This window comes from Charadrius vociferus, unplaced genomic scaffold (assembly GCF_000708025.1).
Source record: "Charadrius vociferus isolate BGI_N301 unplaced genomic scaffold, ASM70802v2 scaffold51, whole genome shotgun sequence".
NCBI classification, from domain to species: Eukaryota; Metazoa; Chordata; class Aves; order Charadriiformes; family Charadriidae; genus Charadrius; species Charadrius vociferus.
The window spans coordinates 4,224,001-4,242,404 of record NW_009646939.1 but is presented as its reverse complement, the minus strand read 5'-3'; the positions used below and the strand labels follow the sequence as shown (position 1 = coordinate 4,242,404).

At 36.4% G+C, this 18,404-nt stretch overlaps 1 protein-coding gene across 1 annotated transcript in view; it reads right to left on the bottom strand.

Annotated features, from left to right (window-relative positions):
• PDCD6IP (programmed cell death 6 interacting protein) overlaps positions 1-18,404 on the bottom strand; it is a 49,953-nt gene that overhangs the window by 13,351 nt on the left and 18,198 nt on the right. The window contains exons 6-11 of the mRNA XM_009895035.1: positions 12,424-12,478; positions 10,623-10,692; positions 7,405-7,532; positions 6,636-6,789; positions 3,685-3,785; positions 1,052-1,168 (exon numbers count right to left, since the gene is read on the bottom strand). Coding sequence (XP_009893337.1) covers positions 1,052-1,168; positions 3,685-3,785; positions 6,636-6,789; positions 7,405-7,532; positions 10,623-10,692; positions 12,424-12,478 — 625 coding nt within the window. The remainder of the gene's footprint in view (positions 1-1,051; positions 1,169-3,684; positions 3,786-6,635; positions 6,790-7,404; positions 7,533-10,622; positions 10,693-12,423; positions 12,479-18,404) is intronic.

The window sequence follows — 18,404 nt, the reverse complement described above, 5'->3', positions numbered from 1 at the left end:
CTGTAACACAACACGAAGAAAAATCATGGACACAAGCTAATTTACTATACAACTTCAGAATTACAGTAAATTTGATATAGCCAGACCTGTCAAGGGTGAGCACTAACAAAAAGACATTAATAATCTATTATGGTAGAGTCCTAGAAAAGGAATCCTGCTATGCAGATTTGAAACTCAAGAATGAACAACCAATACACCTTCATCTATCACCTAGTAATGTAGACCAAGTATAACTTGCTATTACAAGTTCATACAGGGACTTCACTGTCATGCAAGCATACAAAAAAGATTCAAGCTCCATCCCACTCCAAGTCAATAAATGCATAATGGTAACTTTCAAAATGTCATCATGATAGTCTTATACAAGTCTCTCAACTCTCCTGCATAGCAATAAATAGATATCGCACATGGATCCTACAAAGTCAGTTGAAGCAGCACTGCTTTCCCCCCCCCACCCCAAGGACCAGGGAACTTGAAGAAAGCCATTATTTTTTAGTCGTTTTCTTCTCTACCTTACTGAAAACATGTGAAGACCTTACTCATGTGACTATAACATCTATATCCAAGTCCCTCTAGAAACCAGATATAGAGGCAAAAAACTATAAAGACTAAAAATACAACTGTATGTACATTTTTCAAAAATTATTCAGATTTAAATCAAGGTTGCAGGAAAGAAGGTAGGTATAGACCACGCAGAATTTTAATGTTTTGAGTCTTTTTTTTTTTTTTTAATAACATTACTTAGGAAAATTTATTAACAAAGCTGTTATATTAGCTATATTGAGATAAGAAGCCTGTGCAAACATAAAGATACAGACTTAACATGTCAAGCAGTATCAAACTGCCCAAAAACCATTTAAAGACACCTTTATAAAAGCTACAGAGATAGGTCTCATCTTGCAGCTGGTAATAATTGATTCATGTAATAAACATGCTCTGTAAGTTTTTAAATATGTTTCATTCTTAGTTATTTGAATTTTAGAACTCTGAACTAGCTTTTCAGGATTTAAAGCTTTCCCACATTTTTCAGAGAAGAAAAAATGTTACCCACCTGCAACCTCCCAATTTCTTCACCAAATTTCTTCTGCTGTTTTGCCAGGACAGATTGATGGTATTCTGCATTCGCCTGCATAATGCAGTGCTTTGCAGCCAGAACAGGAAACACCTCCTGGAAATAAAAATACTGACCAGGGCAAAGTCCAACCACATTAACCACCACAGACAACATGGGATGCAGGAAGAAAAAGGAAGAAGAAAAGGAAATTAGAATCACCCAATTAATAGTTTAGATAGGTTAAAACATTAGAAGTAAATGTCAGAGACCATGTGACTTTGCATGGATTGAATCCAGTCTTTCTTTTTTTAATCTGTTGTTGCAAAATTCTTAGCGTCCATTATTTTAGATGAACTACAATTTAAATTCAAGCCATGAAGTCGCAACATTTACTTCAAAGATTAGAAATGCATGCATATATTAGAAAGGATAGTTGCAAGAACACACCCAAACGCCCCCAAGACAAAGCCAAGACAAAGTGTTCTTAAAAGAAGGGGAAGGGGGGAAGACAGGCCCTTTTTTTTTTTTTTAAATTTATTTTAACTAAACAATTACACTTAAAACAGCAGCAGGTCTATCAAGAAAATAACTCTAAAATTATGAAAGCAAAGAACAAATAAAGGGGACCAATAACTAGTGATGTGAAAAGCAACTTAAAAGATTTAAAAGTCATTTTTAGACTCTTATATAAAGACACTTATCTTTGCAGGAGTACCAACCAAGACATGAAGAAAACATTATACTGAAGCCCACAGCATAGGCATGGTCTTTGATCAAGGATTTGGTCTTACTGTTTTATTTCTTAAATCAAGGAGCACTGGAAAACCAGAGTGATGTTTTAAAGACCTCAGTACATAAAGACCTGCTTCTTCACATTTGTGCAAACTCGCTGCCCCCGTAGAGACAGAAAAAAAAAAAAAAAATAGGGTAAATTTGGAAGAAGTTGTCTGGGAGGCCTTGCAACTGGAGTCTTAACCCATCAAGTCAACCTCTATTTCACACTGCTAAACATGTAGCTGTTCTCAGAGCTGGTGTTAACTCATGGAATGTTCTTTCAGCTAATCAATTGACAGATCACTGTGCAACTCAAACAGGGAGCAGATCAATGGCTTAGAAAGGTCCACAACAACAAGAGACAAAGCAATGGCTATATTATATCTCATTGCCTCTCAGAAATCAATTGTAAGCATAGTACCTAGAGTGAGAAATTGCCCCAATCTTTAAAATGCCACAGAAAGCCAGAGGAAATATGTGCATACATAAAAGCATCTAAAAATTGCAGCCACACAAGATATCAATTTAACTGTAAAAAACTTTTTTTTTTTTCCAAAAATATATATAAAAAGTCACTGACTGGCCTACAACGACATTTGTGTAATTTACTGCTTAAGAATAAAAAAGCATACTTTTATTTTAGTACAGTAGCCCTTACCCATACAGTTCCTATTATTATCAAAATTCTATTCTGCATTAGAAACTAGAGGGGAAAAAAAAAAAATTACCTGATGTTTTTCTTCCCAGTGGGAATATAAGTGCCTTTAGCAAACGCTTTTGCAATAATTTGACTAAGATTGCATATTAAGTTATAGGACCAGACATCAACCACTTCCATTCATCTCTGGCAAAAATATTTTTAGTAAGTTTCCTAGTGCATTTTTAGTAAATCTAATATATTTTACATTTTCTTTGTAACAAGAAAGAGCCCTGCAAGCTGGAATAGTTGTTTTAGAGTTGTGAAACTATTAATGAGTGAAAAATAACTGGAAATTAGCAACAAGGGATGCTTCCCAGGGACATCAACAAAAAAAAGCACTATGAAAGACAATCTCCTACCTAGCTAGATACAAATTTAAAGAGTCTAACAATACCAGAAGCAAATCTTATCCAACTTTCACATTTATAGTACAAAACCTTTTGTGCAGTACTATTTTATGATTTGAACGTAACTGATACATTTGATACACTAAAAACCTGCTCATTTTTAAAGTAGTTGTTATACAGTATATATTCAAAGAGCATGAAAAAAATATCTTTCTCCATCTTCCAAAACCAACAGCACTCAAATGAACAGTCAAGACTTAACTGAGATAATTTAGAAGTATCAAGATTGTTTTGGGGTGGAGGAAGAGGAGAAGGCGGGCAGAAGGACAGAGGACACACACTGAATTCCAGTCATGTTGCTTCATTAACAGTTAAGTGAACAGTACCACTGTATTCATGCTGTACATGAGGGCAAACTACACATGAAAACATTGAGACTAGAAGCCAATTAAGCCCTATTAGAAGGTGTTAGTTTAAAAACAGATTTAGTAAGGCATTAAGTGCTAAGAAGCCATACCTAAATGCCATCATAAACATTTCAAGTTCACGTTAAATGAAATGTGTTGTAAGTAAACACACTTCATGTAATAAGATTTTACTTCTTTAAAAAGAAAAAAAAAGCACACTATCTTTTACCTCCTACATTCTTCACTGTTTTTCAAATTACAGGTTCATTTCCCTTAAACATAGCAATATGTCAGCTTTTCTCGAGGATACAATTTAAATGTATTTCATCAAGTGCATTGTAAACAATAGCAGTTATTCACAATAACGGTAGATCCTAGATTAGTTTCCATGGAGTTACTAACCTTGGGCAAAGTATCTTTATATTGACATTGTTTGTAAGCATCACCATAGTAATCAGCAGCTTGATTAGCTAGTTTAGCTATGATACCATCTTTCATTTTATCTGCAGGGAGCGGGAGAAAAAACAAAGAACAATTATGATTATAATCAGTTTTTACAAGTGAGCAGGTAAAATTACTTCATCTTCAAACAGCAATAACTACATTCTAAAGGTATAGCTTTACATTGTAGCTCAAAGGTGGGATACCATTCTTCTCTCTTGACATCCATCAGCAGTTTCCAGACTTTCTACTTCAATCAGGATGCTGAAAGTTCAGTCAGTTGTACAAGAAATCCTTCCGCAGCTGCTGACATTTACGGAGGATTAAGAGTGATGCTTTACCTCAGACCAATGGCAAGCTGCCAATAAAAGCCACAGCCCCACTCTAACTCTGGCAGCTTGTTCCCAGCCCTTCCCTTGTGCCAGCACAAGCATTTGTGCAGCCATAGTCCAAGAATTTAGCTGAAATCTTTTTAGGATCTGTTCTCTAACCCAATTCCGTGTCAGGACTCTCAAAGATTTGTAGAAGTGCAACAGAAGAGAAGGGACCAGTCCTTTCCACGGCAGTCCACACCACTGTTATCTTACAGCAAGTACAGAAACGCCATTCCCAGATATAAATAACCACAGTTCCTCCAAATGGTATCCACTACTTCATATCAGAGCTGCAAGTACCTAACGGCAACACTATTCCCTGCCTCAGGTCCTCACCCTGTTCCTGAAGCCAAAACTGTTAAAAGAGGAACATGCTGCATCTATCTTTATCTCCTTTTATAATCACCTCTGGCCTGCACCAGCAATTCAGCCTTCCAAGAGAAGGCAGGCAATCAATGCAAACTTTGGCTCTCTACTCTAAATAGCTGCCCTTACAAACAAGCATCCTCGGATTCAGGTGACTTCTATGTACTGACAGATTGATAAGCATGAGCGGAGGGTATGGGGAGATTAGAAAGTCTGCAGAGCATGCTTAATTGCCAAAATTAAATCAAAAGAATTCCCAAGTGGTCTGCTCATTCCAGTGTATTCACACATCTATCTACAACACTTCAGGCATGAGCTATGATGTAGTATATTTATCTTCTATGAGGTAAATGCATTTCAGGTATGCCAGAAAGATCTTTTCACCATGGAACAGGATTTAGACAACAAACTGAGAAAAAGGAGCATATGAGATCTAGCAACTTACTACGTCACTAAAATGTTTCTGTCCGGTGCACTAAATATTTAAAAAAACCCAAAACAAATAAAATCTAAATAGACTGTCCTTCTAGCACCACCTACTGTGTGGTAGCTGCACCTCCGTTCATAGAGCTTGAGCTCTAAGAAAAGAAAAGAAAAAAAATATTGGCATATTAACTACATTTCCATTAACAAGGGAAATGTTAAAGGAGACTCATTTGTTCATGCAGACAGCTTGGAATATATCTTTCACCATCAGAAGCTTTAGTTTTTACTCACATATCTTTAAAATGTTGCAGCTACAACACAAACCTTAAGATGGCAGACTTAACACAGGCATACTTAAAGTCACTGATGGGTTTCTGAAATTAATAGTGTTGTCAAGCATTCTTCACAAAATATCTTTCCTGCCTCTCTGCATCTGGCAAAATCTACAGCCTCCGTAGTCAGATGATTATTAACCTTACTGTCCTTCTAGCACTGGCAGACTTGTGGTCTTGGGGGCAGCCACAAAAATCTTCAGTTCACTGGGCACGTGTGGGAATTGAATCAGCCTTGCTTTATCTTTTTCATTTTTTGAGTAAGAAGAAATCAGATGAAGGAAATAGAGGTGACAGATCTATTTCCCATGCAAAATGTGGTAAGCGTCTGCTCCTGTTCTGAAGAAAAGTTTCAGGCATTTGTTATACAATTTTATTTCAAAACAACGTCCAAATAGTCAGAGACTAAAATATTGCTACCAGCATGATAAAGAACATAAACATAATTTATCAATTGGCTGAAGGACAGTAGTTTCTCACTGAGGTTCGAAAAGCAGTAAAGCTACAAGAATTTTCAGAGATCTTCCCTGTGAAGAGAAGAAACATCCCAGTTAAGATAACCCATCTTTCTCCACCGTATTCCAAACAACATAGGGAGAAAGAGGAGTTGGTGGGCAGTTGCACGACCTCTATGTCCTTAGTTCTTCTTTTAGATATATGTAACTTCTAGATGTACAACTTCTTGTAACTACAGAGAGAAGAGCAGATTAGCAAAGAGTAAGAGAGCTTGTACTGAAGATAATACTGTTCCACAGGAAAATTCTTTGAAGCATATGTTCGTTAATAGTTGTAGTAAAACCTGCAGCCTCTGAATCAGTATTTCACAATCAGTCTTTAACAGGTAGAGACATAATCCTTTGTTCTACCTGCAGAATTTCACTTTCCAAGATAAACAGGGCATTCTCAAAGTTAGACTGGGTCAAAGAACTCTTTTCTTAATAGAAAAAAACATAATTTGTTTCCCCTAAACTCTTAGGAAACTTCCTTTGTTTCCTAGCACAGTTATATCTTTCTTTCTAAAATCTCATTAAATCATTCCACAGACAGAGGAGGAGGGGAGTAGTGGTAAAACCCCTATGCACCATTTCTAACACTCTCAGTTCTTTTAGAGAATGCCTTTTGTTCTCAAGAGTGAAAAGGAAAAAATATAAACCAGCGAAATCCTTTGTATAGATGAAGACTAATTGTTTTGGACATAAGAAGAAAGGAAAGGCATATGGGACAACTGCATTGTCAGGTGAACCTTAGACAAATTCTTAATGACCTGCGAAGGCAGGGGGAGAAAAATCAGTAAAGGCAAAAACAAAAACTTCTGAAAGGCCTTTTACAAGCTCTTAATAACTTAAAACATTTGCAAGTTTTTGGGGAAATTGTAATGAGAACATAAATATACAAGCTGAAAATTAAGACATACCTCTTGTAGCCTTCAAAAAGAAGACTTCTTGGGCTTGAGCCAACATAATCAGACTGAGAGTTCCAACTGTGTCTGGAGAGATGTCCACTGTTGGTTCTCGATTCAAGGCTGACAACACCGTGTCTTTGATGTGTTGGAAAGCACCACTTGCAAACTAAGTAAAATAAAATAATGTATTACCATTCATGTTTCCAAACAGATTTTTTCCTCTTACAAATATAATACATACAAAAATAAAAAAAAAAAACAGAGCTTTTGGGGTATATGGTCTCCCATTTATTGTTTAGCCACTAAAACCAACTCCTTGCGATTCTTGTTCTTGCAGCCACTAACACCGAGACATTCATCAAGATGGACTATAAGTAAAGGTATATTGGCTATACCTAACAGCATAAAAACATGGAAATTTTAATGCATTCCACAAAGAAGAAAGAGATTATTACTGTATAACTTGTTAAAACTAAAATTTATACTAGCTAAAATTATTTATCTTAAGGTGAAGGTTATTAGTTACCAACATGCTTAGGGGAAGGAATGGGGAACTATATAGAATTAAATCCTTCAAAGTTGGTAAATATGAGCCAAGACCAGGTACTTAGCCACTCCACCTTTGCAATTAAGAGGGGGAAAATATGTGTGTGTGTATATATATATATATATATATATATTTATGTATGTGTATATATAGATTTAAAATTGAGAGATGCTTATTTGATGTTCAAAGATTAATAATTCTGAATTCCTAAGCATAAGCAGGGAGCCTCTGTACCTGATAGTGCTTAGCTGCTGCTTTCAGTCCTTCATCATTATCTAGATTCTGTTCTGCTGCAATCTGACTTGCCAATGCTCCACAGTTGAACAAAACACAGGTCTTCTCATACCCCAAACTTGCCAGAGCTGCAATCAAGACAGACAGTTACCCATACTGTAAGAAAATAAAGTTCAGTACTCTAGCATCCTACAGAGGAAGCCAATACTACTAATATCTGTACTTAAAGATATCAACAGTTTCAAGTCAAAAAAAAACACAACCAAAAGCAATCACGCTGAACTTTTAAAGTCAAAGTCATCTTCATTCTGAAGGCTTTACATAGCCTAATTAAGTACTTCCACAAAATGTTTCAAAGTGAGGAACTACAGAGCGGCAAAAAAACATAAAAGCAGTAGTATGAAAATCTACACAATACACAAAATAATTTGAAAGCCTTTCTAACTACAGTGCAGCTTTTTGACTCCTGAAGATACAGAAACACACACATTACTGAAGGATAATCTGAAATCGGAACTTCCATGCATTAATCAGTTTGCAATAACTGCCCAATTGCATACTCTTACTGTACCTTGAATGCAGGATTAACTACCCTTCTCTCATTGAGGCCAAAGATTTTGACATGCACTGTCTTACTATCTATTGAAATGCAGGGCATTTTTCACCTCTCAAACCTACTGTTTCAGACTGAAAATGATGACAAATATCTCAGTTATACATGTACTGAAACAGCTAAGGATTTATTTAATTAAAACTTGTGCTCAGTAGACAGCAGTGTGGCCTGTCCAGACTCAACTCCTGTAGTACTTAGTCCCAGAGGATGGAGCCCACACTTCTAGAAACATTAATACCTGAACAGGAACCATTTTGAACCTATTAATTGCTTTCAAAAGGTTATTTGCCACATGCAAGCGCTGGAAAAATCTAAAGACTGCAGATATTAATTTCCTACTACCTGTTAAAAAAAACTACACTCCTCTAGGGGAATACAGAAAACTCAACTACTGAATTTTCAATTTCACAAACCCAGCTACAACCCCTAAGTTATCCTTAAAACATGAAGGCACTAATGAGGCACGTTTGTTTCATTTCACTAACATCCAGCCTCTTTATAAAGCAACATATTTACCTAACATATCTCTGAAGTTTCTATGTTAGCACTCCTTGACCTGCACTAAATTTTCAGACAAGCAACCACAAATCTGACATGCCATTTTTCCCGCTTTGTTTCCCTGAGTGAAAAGTGAGTTCCAGTCACTGTATTAGTCATCTATCTAGATCATCTCTCTTCTTTAGTTTACTTTCCAGAATTTTTCAGAAAAGATGATCTTGTACAACTTACACATCATCGAAAAGAATAAAAAAAAACCCAAGAAAGAAAAGAAAATATGGCTTTAAAGTTTCTGAAGTGCAAAATTACTTTATACTCTGGACAGCATCTCAAGTGTGGTTTACTACAGTGAGAACAGCTGTTTAGCAATATAGATTTTCCTCAGACTCATCTGTTTATAGCTCTACCTATTAACTTAAGCCAACATATTTTAGATTACATGCCATGCTGTGAACTGGGTCACTTTTCAAGCAGCCACAGTATCTGTCAGCTACCCCTGTGGTACAGACGTGGCATTCAGGGGAAGATGGGAAGAAAAGAGTTGGTCATCAGAGCGAGAGCCTTCTCTCTAAAGTCACATCCCTGCATCTTGGTCCCGTGGAAGTCAAACAACTTTTACATTGAATTTCCACCTGGAGACAGGATCGCCTCCTCTTAGAAGTCAGCAGAAGTTTTGCCCCCTCAGTAACTAAAAACTATGTTTTACACTGGGAAACCCCACTGCTAATTCTGGTCTGAAATAGAGATACACACATGCTACAGTTTATCCAGATGAACTGCAATACAGCACTGTAAAGATATACTAGAAAACTGCTTTTGTAAATTTCTTTCCACTAAGATCTGCTTTAAAGTTTCAAAATAAAATTTATTCCATTGCTTGTTAACTGAGCATTACTGACATACCAGTTAAGAATTTCTTTGATGTTTCACATGGACTGTTGCATAAATCTCTAGCCACCTACCTCAGATAATATTGACTAGTATATAATTAACCTGCAGACAAGCAAGCTTTCTCAATCTGCTGTAACATCACATTTATTCAAATTCTCAGGGTAACCATCAATGTTATGATTACTGATTCTTTTCCTCACAATTATTAAAAAAAATCACTGGTGATTCACAGGCTATGTTTAAGTCATAATGAAATATTCTGTACTATACTATGAAACAGGTTCAATCATCATGAAGTGCTAGTCCCAAAGAAGAGAGAACCAACCAAATTCTAAGAAAACACACCACTTCTTCAGGAAGGTCTCCAATTATCCAGAAGGACTTCTTACAACAGTAGGAAAATGAAGTAACAAAAGGGGTGCACCACCTGCTTACGCAATGGAAGGCGGCGTATTTTTACACATATAGTTCATAAAAGCACAACTTCATCATATGTATTCAGAACATGGAAAACTACCAAGACTTCAGTAGTTGCTACCAGAAAACTATATAAAGGACTGTCCTGGTTTGAGGACAAAAACTTTAAAAAAACTAAAAAGAGAATAAGTACAGTAACATTTTTTCAGGCTTTGTCTGGAGCATCAAAATTGCAGTGGTCATCTTGCAATGCTAGTCATGATGAACACAAGTATAAATAGAAACACTAAAGAATGATGACACATGACTGAACAGCTCTTCACTTAACTCAAAAGGATTTAGTCTCAGTTTCTCTATTGGCAAGTGTTTCAAATCCATTTAATGATTCTGAATTTGCAGTGCAGAATTGTCCCTATAGGACTAAAATGAATCATAGACTCAAACTCCTTATGTTTGCAGGAAACAAATACAATTTTTTCTTCTTTCCAAGTGTTCAAACCTGTATGAACATATTTTAAAAAGGAGTTATAGGAAAATCATTTCATGGCACAGGCAGATCCTTCTATTCTCTTGAACAAAATGTGATATCAGACTAGGTTACCATCACTCCCCTTCTTCTGGAGGGGACTCGCTCACTCACAAGCACATCTCAAGAGGATCTTATTCATTTAGAAAACTAAGAGCTGGATTACAAAAAACCTACAACTGAAACTAGAAAGACTATTAACAATTCAGCTATATAAAAATATTCTGAGAATTTAATATCATTAATACTTCCACTTTTGGTACATTCACATACCCAATTTGGCAGATCCTCCAAAAAGTGATCCTTTATCAAAAGCATCCTTCCATGTAAATGTTACACAGACCTGAAAGTTGTGAAAAAGAAAGATCTTCACATATTTATCCTTTTATACTTTAACTGCATAAAACATTTAAGTCATTTGTAATATTACAAACATTATGGAAGTTTCAGGAAATCATCAAGAGTTATTTAAAAAAAAAATTATTCTAATTTTTTCCCTTCCTGTTAGTTTGCTCAAAATATTTGAAACATACAAGACAGAAATTCTCAAAATCACCTTTCAGCTCTGCTCATATTCTGAGTGACAGAAATTTGTTTCCAAACCAAGATTACAAAGTAATCTGACAGCCTAGTATAGTCACAGTTAAAGGAAACCACCCAACCAAGCAGTTTCCACTGTTCCAAATTACTATCATATTTGGAACTGGTTTGTAATACAAAAATTCACCCATTTTCATGAGTGAATTCAATAGCAGTACTATCAGGAAATGCACTCAGGAAAGAGAATGCAAGCAAAACCAGCGTGTTTTATATCAGACTTCCAGCATATATTTCATAGACAATGCAAATACTTCACAAAATCTGCTTTGAAGTTCCATAATTTGATTTCTTATTCAGCTGATCAACCAAGTTGTAGGCAACTGGTATCAAACGAGAAAAGACAGCAAAATTCCTTGTTTTGAAGTTGGTGGGGAGAATAACTTCAGAAAGAGCACAGTAATGTTTGATAATGTGTTTTGCTCTAGCAGCAATGCTAGTTCAGGAAGTTCTGGTCCCCAGCTGCTCATTGCTGTTTCCACCGACTACTTCTTCCCTTTGAAGGAACAGTTTACAAATCTGAAGAACTTGCTCTTAAAGTTTTCCAGTTTTCCAGGTCTCGGGGTTTGCAGATCACCATATCAAAACATTTGCACACTAAAAACCAATGTGCAGTTCTTGGCTAGAAGTGAATGCAGCTACATGCAAAACTCAAGTTAATTTGAACTGCATTAAAACTATTCCCTTACTTGTAACCTTTAAGTCTGAAAGAAACTTTTTCTTTTAGTCATAATATTACCATCTAAATATCATTTGGTCAGCAAAGAAATGTAAATTCTGTTCTATTAGTAAACACAACCAAAGAAAACCTACACCTTTTTCCACCAAAATACAGGAGCCTAAAGATCTATTCCAGTCTCCACCTAGGGAAGACTTCAACGGGCAGAAGTTAAGCTGAATTTCTCCTTAGAGGCACGATTCTAAAGAAATAAGGCAGAAAAAAACAACTTAATGAAAACCACAGCTATATAAAAATCAAGTAATTTGTAGGTGCAGAGGCAGAAATAAAGCGGAAAGCTCTTAAGTGGCTTATTCTGTTAACTGTTGCGAATGAAACATCTGTTCTACTTCAATAAACAAAGATCATATTCCATCCATTACTGACGGTTTTCCTGTAGAAATTACATTTTTAAAAGCCTTTTTAACATAGTATGAAATAAGACTTCTTGGAAAAAGAAGAGTTGAAGAGGAATCAGCACAGCACAACTCTTTCTGACCTAGACCACGGTGACCACTAGCCAAAGTTAAAACATTGCCGAATCTGTGAAACGAAGGCAATTATGGCCACCAGAGGTGAAGTTTCAGTATAGATTATGTGAGCACCAACTAGAAACTAAACAGAGATTAGGAAAATAAGGCTCAAAGAGATTAAATGCCTTGCCCGAGATAACTACTGTTTAATGGATTAGGTATAGCCTTGGAAGTCATACATCATAGGTGCCGTTATTCAGTTTAATGGTTTGATAAGTTTGCTTACCTGATTTTCAGAGAACGGAAACTTTGGTTCAATTGAACACAGCTGATCATAGTATCTACAGAAAAAAGGCAGAAACAGCTATTGGATAAATAAAATTAAGAGTTTTGTTTCTTATGCTGGCATTTAAGGAAATAAGCACGAAAAAACCACACACAACTAAGCTGTGAAGCTCATTCATAACTACGGAGGATTTGCAGGACAGAAAGAAATTCTGCCAAATGGGATTTTTTCAGTAGAGGAACAAGTTCGATAGGAACAGATAATAACAGATAATCAAGTTCAATATCCACAGCTAACGTGGAAACCCTATCTCAGAAGTAGAAGAGTACCACAGACAAAGCTGACCCATTCCACTTTCTGATGGAGGGTGCATTAGAAAAGAATGTCATGCAAAAGAGTCCCTGTATACACACAGAAAGACAAAGAGTACATTGCAGCACATGCTGCAAAAGTAAATTAAGTACAGCGTTCAACATAATATTAACAAGCTACACTGCACTCTCTTGATCTGAACATTCTATCCCACTCCCCTACAATTTGTGACTCATCTGTTTAAACTTCAATGTCTTTGAAACACACACCATTTGCCTTGCACAGGATCAACTGCAGAGCCTAATGCTTGATAAAAGTATTTAGTTGTAAGCTTAGTTTTCATTAGAGTATTTGTAGCAGTCAGTGAATTAAAATTTTCTCTGTGCCAATATTTTGTCTACTCACAGTGGAAGAAGTTCAGGAAAGAATGCCAGAAAGATAATATAGCAAGTATAGCACAGTTCCAAGCAACAGTTAGCAATTCAAAGTTTTCCCAAGTGGTACCCTACACTTGCACTACTTGTTAAACATGACAGGCTGGATGCCAAACAGAAAAACTTTAAACTGCCAACTGCTTAGAACACATAACATGTGAAGCCCATTTCCTATACTATTCCTGTAGCACTTGCCATATGGGCATACACCCAACATTATAATGGTTAAATTCTTTTTAACAACTTATATTTCCAATACACGCAACTCGTTGTAGCGATGAATTTCACAGTCTGTGAAACAGGGTTAACATTGTATGTGTATGCTAAAGTTATAGTTAAAAAACAAACACAAAAAACAAACCTTAATGTGATTTTAAAGCTAAGGACAATTGTTTTTACTGTCTACACAAATTTATGAATTGGTATGCTACCTTCCCATAATTCATCATTAAGGTTACTAGTAAATGAGCAGCCATTATGAAGTCAGATTTCAAATATTCCTTCACTGAGAGACTAAACCTTAAAAATCAAAGGTGTTTTTCAGAAAAAACTAAAATATTGGCGATAACAGTCTGATAATATTAAATTATGTGCTAGTACAGCAACTAATATCTTCCAACATTCATGAAGCTGGCACATGAAAGAACCTATATTTATTTTTTGTAGAAGATTTTAATTTGTCTCTTTTCTTCATCTTTCATTTGATGTCTTATCTGGAAAGCACATAGCACCTGAAATGAAGCAACAGTTAAATATAATGTGGTTACAATTTTTTTTAAGTGACCTTACATCCAAGGCTTGATCTATAAAAATTGTAGACAACAGCATCCTTTTTGTAGTTAAAGAAATTCAGCTTTGCATGTTGATGCTCTCTCATTGGTTTAAGTTCAGTCTGATTTATAACACAATCACACTTCTTTTTTTTTTTTCCATTCCTAACCTAACCAGTTTCATTGACACAGATTAACACACAGGACAAAAATTAGTTCAATAGTAGCACTGAAGATCACTTTAACAGATGTATTTAAATATACTTCCTTCACTACCGTCAGCTGGTCTCAACAGTCATTTTCACGTAGTATCACAAAGAAAACAAGACATCCCATGCTGTCTCCTCCTGTCTCAATTTAATTTGTTAACCAGAAGCCACCAATAAAGCCAAGCTGTCTTCCCACATTCCACGATTACCTTGTCCTCATCTGCCATGAGGCCAGTCAAGAAGCAAAGCTTGTTAAATAGCCTTGTGAAGTCTGGCATTTGCAGACAGACTATTCTTTGTATGTCAACAGAACCACAAAGAAAAAGAAAATAAGCCAAGGAGGTGTACGTTCCTCCCAAACATGCACGTTGCTGCATTTAACATCAATGAACACCAAGAACACAGGGCTTTTCGTTTAGTTAGTTTTAAAAAAGTTCAGAATTTATGTTACTATTTTCTTTACTATTTTAAGCATGTGGCGTCATTTCTTTTTATTAAAGAACTTGAAATTCTACTCAAGATTTAAGAGCTCCTTAAAACTCTGCAGACCAAAAAAAACCCCAACATGTAAAAATCATTTAGTTTTGCTTAGCAGTAGCTAAACATGTATAAATACAATGGTACATATAAACCAAACATATATAAATAAAGTGGTAAATGAAGATGTTAACCATAGAACAGCATAAAACTAGCAGTACAAAGATAGAAAATAAATATCAAAGGAATGGCCACATCTGATGCGCAAGTCACACACTGAAGGATGAGGGTAAACATAAAGTTGCTATTTAAAACAAAATTTACAGTAATCTAACTATCAAGACACAAAGAACAGAAGTTGCTGCACAACACAGGTGAGCCTTGTGTGTTTGGCTGTGCCAGAGTGATGAACTACAGAAAACCATGCAAACATATCAGCTGCATGAGTTCCAACTACAGCAATGAAAGGGAGGGCAGATGTCAGCGACACAGATCTAGTACTCAAAGTACACCAATCTTTCACTAAAACAGGCATTACACACTCCTAAATGCTAGCAAAAACGAGTTACAGCACTCAAATGAGTTGGAAGTCAAGGTTTAAATTAGAATTTAATTAAAATATATGTATTGCATTAAGAATCTCAAACCCTGTTCCTCCTTCAAAGAATCACAAAGAAAAATCTCCTTCAAAAGAACATAAAAGAGACTAAGATCTGCCTTCGCTCTTCTAGATAAGAACTGGAGTCCTGAACTCACAGCTGGAAACCAGAAAGGCAACTTCCAGCCCCCAGAGAATTTGACCATTCAAAATAAAACCACGGAACCCCCTTTCTCCCCCCCTCCCTTTTTCTTCTTTTTTTTTTTTTAAAGAACTGCAAGAGTTGCTAGCAAAATTAAACCAATTAAACTCACACCACCACCCTATCCCTCCAGAAAACGGAAATGAAGTCCAGGCTATCTTTAATATTAAGAGAGGAAGCAAGGAACCCCTTGAAGCAATAATTATACTCAGAAGAAAAGAAAGAAAGAAGAAAAAAAAAAACCACCCAAACCACTAAATCAAATCTGCTATGACAGAATTTAAGGGGAAACATCTGTACCAAGCTCACCTACGTCACCTTCAGAACACTCAGATTCTCAGAACACAAAGAAAGCTTGGAAGCAGGCTGAGGCCTTTCCCACTTACACTGTGCCCCTTTTTCCTTGCTACCTCAAATACTTCTCCAAGAGAAGCATTTGTGTTCATCAGTTGAACAACAGCACACCACGCTTTACTGGTCACTGTTTGCCTAGGAAATAGGGCTGCAACTGAGTTAATTTTTTCCCTAAAAGGAAAAATTTTGCAGTAATTACTCTGCAAAACAAGGTTTCTAAAGATTACAAAACTGTGGGCAAGTCCTAGATTAATTAGCAGAAGATTAAGCCCTCATTTCTTAATAGTTAAATGGTCTACAGTGCTCTACTAGGTATTACGGTCTATAAAAAGCCTCAAAGAAGTAAACGTGTGCAAAGGGTATCCTCATTGTAATTAGCTCTTCCAACCTTACTTGAGTAACACCAGTTTTAAACTCCAACTTTTACGAAAATCTTGCTGAAGTTGTTAAACGTAAGACTGAGTGCAACTCTTAAATAGCAACAGGAAAATACTGGAAGTTGGAGAGGGAAGGGAATTTTCAGAGGAAGCACAAGGCACTCAGATGCTTATGCTCATTCAATCATAAGCTCAGCCAGATACTTCAAACTTATGGATGTGCAGACAGTCTGACTTCTTAAGTAACTGCGCCTTACAGAATATTAGCAGAATATATTCCAGAATATTTTTAAGGAGTACGAACAAATTTATTTTCCAGCAACTGTAATCAATGTAAATGGCCACAGGGACAAACCGCTCATAATGTGCTAGAGATAGGGTAAAACATACATCTGATTGTTTTATTTTCTCTAATTTACAGATAATTCAGACCTTCATCCTAACTAATTTCCACTGTTAAAGGAACAAATACTTTAAAATGATACCATTTAAAACGCAGGTGTTTTATAAGAGGAGCTTCTGTGTGGCAGGGATACCTTATGTGTGAACAAGAAGTGGTGGTACCAGTGCAGAGCCATATTCAACACCTCCTGACTACTGCAACAGCACCTGGGGCAGCTGAAGACATCTGCCGATCACTGATCAACAGCAGAGAGAACAGATCACTGCATATGGAATTGACTCAAAAGGAAAACTGGTAATTATGCAATTGGAAGCAGTTTCCCTTTATTATTCAGAGAGAAATCCTGAGGTGAAGTTTGCATACTATGGCTTGAATTAATTTAATGACCTAATGGCACTAAAAGAGGGAGCTCCAGCTTCGCCCCTTGGCTTTCAAGCAACACTACTTTTACCCCCTTTTGCACCTGCCCTGATGTTCATCTGACCTTCCACTGAACTCATTCAAGTTGCTCACCTGTCAGAAACCCATTTATGCCTTTTGCCTCCTAGAAATGGCATAAGAGAAGCGACAGAAATGAAGAAAGCACTTTCTCCTTTTGACAGTGTACAGCTGTTGGATAGGCTTAAGTCATATGATGTGGCTGGGGCAAACAGGGATTTCAGACAGAAACTAATCACAAACCTGAGTGGCACCACCAGAAAAAGAAGCTCAATTCCAGTGTTCAAGGAAGATAATAATATGCCTTTCCATTTGGTTAGCAGAATCGCTCTTTCAGTTCATAAATGCTTACTGTGACCTTCAAAAGTCACACACAGTAGGACCTTCAAAAGCATATGCAGTAATAAACAGGACTAGAACAGGAAACTACAAAGATAGTGCAAAACATGATCAGTACAGTCATAGCTTTTATAGCCCAAACACCCACTGAAGGGTTGATAAGCTCAAAAAACACTAGTAACTCATTTTACAAATCTTGCCTTCTTTTTAGTAAGTCACTTGTTTCTTTTTCATTCATCTTATTTTTTTTAAGTTTATAAATAAGAAAATCCAGTGACATTACAGAAATGTCATGTCTACAAGTACCATTTCTCTCTATACTAGAAAATCCCTCTTTTTTCCTCCTTTAAAAAAAAAAAAAAGAAACTTGCTGCCACTATGTAAAACTCATATTTTAATACTGCAAATCTTGGACCCCAGCTTTGCAAATAGAAGCATGTACTTCGTATTAGCCTAGTGAATGAACCACAGTGACCTCAGTGAGTAGATGAGCTACAAATGGGCTTCAAACGTTTCCAACACAGAGAAACAGAACAACAGGATTACCACAGTAAGTCAATACTGCAATCCATAAATGTTCTAGAAAGATAGGAAAGAGAGTACTATTGTAGATGATGGAACAGTTAGTCCTCAAGCAGGCTTTATACAGTTTACTGGACAGAAAGCACAGATTAATCTTTTGCTCATCTGCAACCTATGGTAATTCCAGCACAAGAGAGGCACCAGTTAACTTTCTGATAGCAAATTTAAGTGTGTTGAATAGAAAGTAAGGATGTGACTTTGCAAAGACATTAAGAAGCTGCTAAACATAGAAAACCGAAGGAAAACACGACAGTAAGATAAAAAAAAAAAAAAAACAACACAAAACCGAAAACAACAACCAAAACTGAAAAGAAAGATGTCAGCTCTAACAGGAAAACGTAACACTGAAACAAAAGACACGCCTGCTCTCTTGTGAGAACCAAAACAGTCTGTCGTTTCTAGCTCGCTCCAACCGTGACAGACATTGGAAAGGGGAAAATCGGTCGGGACGAGGCCTCCTCTGCACGCCTCCCCCGCCAGCCTGCC